The sequence below is a fragment of the Pseudophryne corroboree genome, chromosome 12 (genome assembly GCF_028390025.1).
Source record: "Pseudophryne corroboree isolate aPseCor3 chromosome 12, aPseCor3.hap2, whole genome shotgun sequence".
Lineage (NCBI taxonomy): Eukaryota > Metazoa > Chordata > Amphibia > Anura > Myobatrachidae > Pseudophryne > Pseudophryne corroboree.
The window spans coordinates 113,544,799-113,550,798 of record NC_086455.1 but is presented as its reverse complement, the minus strand read 5'-3'; the positions used below and the strand labels follow the sequence as shown (position 1 = coordinate 113,550,798).

The 6,000-nt window shown below is 48.4% G+C and overlaps 1 protein-coding gene across 5 annotated transcripts in view; it reads left to right on the top strand.

The window, feature by feature from the left end:
• The first annotated feature begins 1,714 nt into the window (after positions 1 to 1,714).
• Positions 1,715 to 6,000, top strand: part of EAPP (E2F associated phosphoprotein) — a 49,276-nt gene continuing 44,990 nt past the window's right edge. The window contains exons 1-3 of one of the 5 annotated variants that reach the window (XM_063947872.1): positions 1,715 to 1,806; positions 3,793 to 3,926; positions 4,220 to 4,401. In XM_063947872.1, coding sequence (XP_063803942.1) covers positions 3,853 to 3,926; positions 4,220 to 4,401 — 256 coding nt within the window. In that variant the 5' untranslated portion in view covers positions 1,715 to 1,806; positions 3,793 to 3,852. Of the gene's footprint in view, positions 1,807 to 2,010; positions 2,477 to 3,792; positions 3,927 to 4,219; positions 4,402 to 6,000 lie in introns of those variants that run through there. The other 4 variants (XM_063947873.1, XM_063947871.1, XM_063947870.1 and 1 more) reach the window with 4 other exon arrangements.

Below are 6,000 nucleotides of genomic sequence, written 5' to 3'. Positions count from 1 at the left end.
TTTCAAACCCCCCTCCCCTCTCCTCCCGAGTGCCCAGCTCGGGGGGCGGGATTTTGCGGAATGACGCATTTGCGTTGTGACGTCACGACGCAATCGCGTCATTCCGCGAAACCCCGCTCCCCGAGCTGGGCACTCGGGAGGAGGGAGAAGGGGGAGCCAAGACGGCCAGCGCTGCGCAGACGAGGGAGAGACGGCTGAAGAGCGGGAAGAACTGCTTCAAATGTAAGTCAGCCCTTTTCCCTCTCTCTCTCTCCCCCCCCCACCTGCCGTACTGTGTAAAATGGGGACACTTTCCTGCCGCAATGTGTAAAATGGGGACACTTTCCTGCCGCAATGTGTAAAATGGGGACACTTTCCTGCTGCAATGTGTAAAATGGGGGCACGTGCCTGCCGTACTGTGTAAAATGTGGACACTTGCCTACCGTGCTGTGTAAAATGGGGACACTTGCCTACCGTGCTGTGTAAAATGGGGACACTTGCCTGCCGTGCTGTGTAAAATGGGGTCGCGTGCCTGCTGTAATGTGTAAAATTAGGACTTTTTTTTCTTTTTTTATCCTGTGGTGGCCGTGATGATGAGATTAGATGAGGCCACACCCATCTTAATGTCACGCCCATTTTAATGAGGTCACGCCCCCTTGTCGGGAGTGCGCATACTTTTCCTCTTTATATCTATGGGGGGGGGGCGCATTTTTTCTTATGTGAATGGGGGGGGCATTTTTGAAATCTCGCGCTGGGAGCCAAATTGGCTAGAAACGGCCCTGTCTCATACCTCCCAACTGTCCCGATTTTCGCGGGACAGTCCCGTTTTTTGGGGACTGTCCCACCTGCGGGCCGCAGTGTCCCGCAGTGGGAGGGGCAGTTGGGAGGCTCTGTCACCCGCTGCCATGCTTAGCAGAGCAGCGGAGAATAGACGCTGTGCGCATGCGCACAGCGTCTATTCATTGGAGACAGAGGGAGAGAGGGAATGCAAGCGGTAGATGCTAGAATCAAGTGGGCTAAGGGACCTTTTCCGTAAAGGGGAGGAGTTACAACGCAAGGGGGAGGAGCTAGGCCAGCGGGATAGTTCCTCTACTATCCACGCCACCAACTATTACCTTTAGTAATTAGGTGGTGAGCGAAGTGGAGCGGAGCGAGCCACCGTGCCCGAAGCGTGGCGAGCGTACTTTTCGGGTACCCTGTTCGCCCGTAGCTCCTCCCCCTGGTGACGTAGCTCCTCCCCTAGAAACGTCACAAGGTCCCTTCAGCCACTCCGATATAGAACTAACCGAATGCAAGCGGCTCACAGAGCGCTGGGCATGCCCCTTCAGTGACGAAAACGGGGGCGTGGCTCGGTAGATGCTAGAATCAAGTGGGCTAAGGGACCTTTTCCGTAAAGGGGAGGAGTTACAACGCAAGGGGGAGGAGCTAGGCCAGCGGGATAGTTCCTCTACTATCCACGCCACCAACTATTACCTTTAGTAATTAGGTGGTGAGCGAAGTGGAGCGGAGCGAGCCACCGTGCCCGAAGCGTGGCGAGCGTACTTTTCGGGTACCCTGTTCGCCCGTAGCTCCTCCCCCTGGTGACGTAGCTCCTCCCCTAGAAACGTCACAAGGTCCCTTCAGCCACTCCGATATAGAACTAACCGAATGCAAGCGGCTCACAGAGCGCTGGGCATGCCCCTTCAGTGACGAAAACGGGGGCGTGGCTCGCGATCGCGGGTCCTCCCGCGAAGCCACGCCCCCTTTCCGCAGGCCACGCCCCTTTTCGGGAGCGCGCGCGGCAAGGCAGCGCGTGTGTCCCTCTTTACAGAGGACAAAAGTTGGGAGGTATGCTGTCTATATCTCTCTCTAAAATATATCTATCATTGATGGTTTATATCACCATCGAGATATTTCATAACCATCGATTGCTGACATGCCGATGGCCATCCGTAGCCTGAGCTCTGCGTGTGCGCGCTGGCGCGTTGAAGCCTTTCACGGAGGCACGTATGCGCATGAGCAAAAGAATGAGACGTCACAGCCCCTGTTGGTAGATGCTAGAATCAAGTGGGCTAAGGGACCTTTTCCGTAAGGGGGAGGAGTTACGGCGCAAGGGGGAGGAGCTAGGCCAGCGGGATAGTTCCTCTACTATCCACGCCACCAACTATTACCTTTAGTAATTAGGTGGTGAGCGAAGCGGAGCGGAGCGAGCCACCGTGCCCGAAGCGTGGCGAGCGTACTTTTCGGGTACCCTGTTCGCCCGTAGCTCCTCCCCTCAATACGTCACAAGGTCCCTTCAGCCCCTCCGATATAGAACCAACCCTACGCTGTGTCACTCTGTGTGCTCGGAGCGCGGCTTGCAAACTAACGTCACAGGTGCGACGGAAGAGAGTGAGGTCCCACCGTCATTTACCTGCGACGCTGGGTTCGCGTCTAATTTCTCTTGAATTTACTCTCAACCGTTCAGCCTGACCTACATGATCCGGGTGTTCGGGCAGCGGCTGCTCTCCGGACGCTGGTAATATACACTCGTCACTCAGTGCCTGTTTTTGAGTCTGTAGTCACGTATTTGGCCATACAAGTATAGAGTGGTGTTGTAGAACGACAAGTCGCAACACACACACCCTGCTGTCTATAGTGCCTCATAGATATTGCCTATCTTCTAGTGCTAGCGGTGTTTTTACTCTTTAAAATAATAATTTATGTCTCATTTATCGGGTTGTCCTCAGAAAATAGCTGTTGTGACTAGGATAGGATAGATATGCACCACCAGGTTTATGGAGAGCAGCACCAGGCCTTTATTACACAAATATACATTCTGACCCAGGATACACAAGTCAGAGGGACAACGTCCTAGATTTTGTGAGCAGGGGTGTCCTCGCTTATAATCTTGGGGCAGGGGTGTCATCGCTTATAATTGGGGAGCAGGTGTGTCATCTCTTATAATCTGGGAGACAGGGGTGTCATCGCTTATAATCTGGGGGCAGGGGTGTCATCGCTTATATTCTGGGGGACAGGGGTGTCATCGCTTATAATCTGGGGGCAGGGGTGTCATCGCTTATATTCTGGGGGCAGGGGTGTCATCGCTTATATTCTGGGGGCAGGGGTGTCATCGCTTATATTCTGGGGGCAGGGGTGTCATCGCTTATAATCTGGGGGCAGGGGTGTCGTCGCTTATAATTGGGGAGTAGTGGTGTCATCGCTTATGATTGGGGAGTAGTGTTGTCATCGCTTATAATTGGGGAACATTGGTGTCATTTATAATCTGGGGCAGGGGTGTCATCGTTTGTAATCTGGGGCAGGGGTGTCATCGTTTGTAATCTGGGGGCAGGGGTGTCATCGCTTGTAATCTGGGGGCAGGGGTGTCATCGCTTGTAATCTGGGGGCAGGGGTGTCATCGCTTGTAATCTGGGGGCAGGGGTGTCATCGCTTGTAATCTGGGGCAAGGGGGTCATCGCTCGTAATTGGGGAGCTGGTGCATTAAATTTGCTAAAGTTCTTATGGTTTATGATTACGAGTACATTATATTTTATACTAACTGGTTCATCGTTTGATTTAGATGGGTGTAGTATGGTATGCCAGCGACCGGGCTCCTGACCGCTGGCATACCGACAGCTGGTAAGCGCAAATGAGCCCCTTGCACCACGCTATCTATTCTCCCTCCAGGGGGGGGTCGTGGACCCCCAAGAGGGAGAAAAGGTGTCGGGATCGTGGCGCTGGTATACTGTGTGCTGGGGTCCCAACAGCTGGCAAACTGAAGACCACCTGATTTAGATTTGTCCTCATAAATACTGGAGACTTTTATTGAACTAAAACATAACTTTCTTCTGCCAGTAGGTCACCGGAACACACCACATGCTGTACACCAAAGTGACTTGATTAGACTGTTTCATCATGCATCGATTACAGCGAGAATACGACGCCTATGCAATTGAGGAGCCTAGTGATGAGGAAGGTGCCAATAGCAGGTACATAATTCTTAGTGATTGTTAAATCTTTATAGTCATTGACTGCTTTTTTTTTTTTTTTTTTTTTGCATGCTCTGATGTTAATGCAGATAAATCTTGCTAATTATTTAATTGGTAAGTTATAAGTCTTAAATTATTCATGTATATTACTGCATTATGTGTATTCTGATGAGTCTTGGTGTATTTTTAGTTACGCTTTTTTTGCCAGTTATACTGTGTTTTATTTAATACTGGAGAAGGACTTTAGCTTGACTGTTGGTGTACTTCAGTAATGAAATATTCTGTCCCTGAAGTTCAGAGGATGAATTGGATGTGCTTTTACATGGAACCCCTGAGCAGAAGCGAAAGTTGATTCGTGAATGTCTTACCGGTGAGAGCGAGTCCTCCAGTGAAGATGAATTTGAAAAAGAGATGGAGAAGGAGCTGAATTCTACCATGAAAACAGTGGAAGGGAGCTGGCAGGGCCTCCGTACTGGTGTGTAAACTGTTGCTTATAAAATTAAAACTAAAATGTCTTACCCAAATCAGAATAAAAGTGTAGTTTCCATGTTAAAATAAAGCAATGCTGAACTAGTGGTGGATTGGTAGTAAATTTACAAGTTGGCTGTTGTAACGCCTCAGAGATCGTGGATTACGGAACATTAGATTAATCTAAATGTAATTTTAATGGTGACTGCGACGGGTATAATTCACAGGGTCGACCACTATTGGTCAACATTGTAAACAGGTCAACAAGAAGGTCGGCATGACATATGATTGACACAAAAAAGGTTGCTACCACTGTGCTTGGCACAGGTTACGATTCCCAATGGTAGTTCAGAAGGATTGGAAATTTGAAAAAAAAAATGTAAGCAAACCCCACCCCCCTTCAAAAAGAAAAGCTGTGCCGACTTAATGACCATGTCGACCTATCATCCGAATACCGAACTGTGACAGAGTAAAATCGGATTCAATACTGTTGCCAATTTACACTTCCAGACCGATTCTTTAACCACTTGCCTGGCATTGTCGCATCAAATGCGACCGCACCAGGCAGTACTTTATCTGACCTGGTCACACAGGATGCGACCAGTCAGATAAACAGTGTTTGCAGCTGCAGGGAAGAGAAACTTCCTCCACTGCTGCTCCAGAGGGACCCTCTGCCTTCCTGCACCCTCCCCCCAGTGTTTTCCATGTAGCCGATCACTGCTGATTGGACATCACGGCAGGATCCCCTACCCAGCAGCTGGGGAAGTGTAGACCATAGCAGCCGCTGGGGATGTGTAAATCAAGCCCCCCCCCCCCCGTGTATCTGGTGGCTGTCCCCACTGCTAATAGGAAGGTCGCAATGTTTCCAATGGTGTCGACCGATGTTTTGTGAGGGAAACAATTTATTTTTATTTTTAATCCCCCACCCCACACCCTGGCTTAATGTTTTTTCCTTAACTGAAATCATATTGGATAAGATTAAATTCATGTTCTTCATCTAATTCATTCATTTAAAAAAAAGACAATTTCTGAGCGTTATTTGTGAAAAAGAATAGTCAGTTAAGTGGTTAATGAGCGATAAACATTGGTGTGTACTTATATGCTTATGTTTTCAGAAAACTCCATTTGTAAATACAAAAATAGTATCCAGACCAAACCCATATAGATTGTATCTCCTGAGTGCAAAATGTGTACACCTACAGATTGTTCATAACATATAGAAGATAAGGAGATTATTATAGACGTATTACATTTGTCTTTTATTGTCAAGGGTTCACAGATTGTACGCAATGGTAAACAAGAAAACAGTAATAGGGTATCCGAACGTAAAAAAAATCTGCAAAATGCAATGGCAGATCAAAGCAGAAGTAAATTGCAAATATACTGATTAACACACCATGGCCTGGGAAGGATAGAAACGGGGGGAACCTGGATTGCACATCCTATTACTAAAGATATCAAGAGGTGCTATCATGCTGAGGCTTCTAATACTATGCTGGGGGAAGAGAGATGCAGATGCACACTCTTAGCACTAAGAACACTGATAATAAAAATAATTTAAATAAATCCTCACAATTAACATGGAGTATAATTGAAGTTCTTAGCG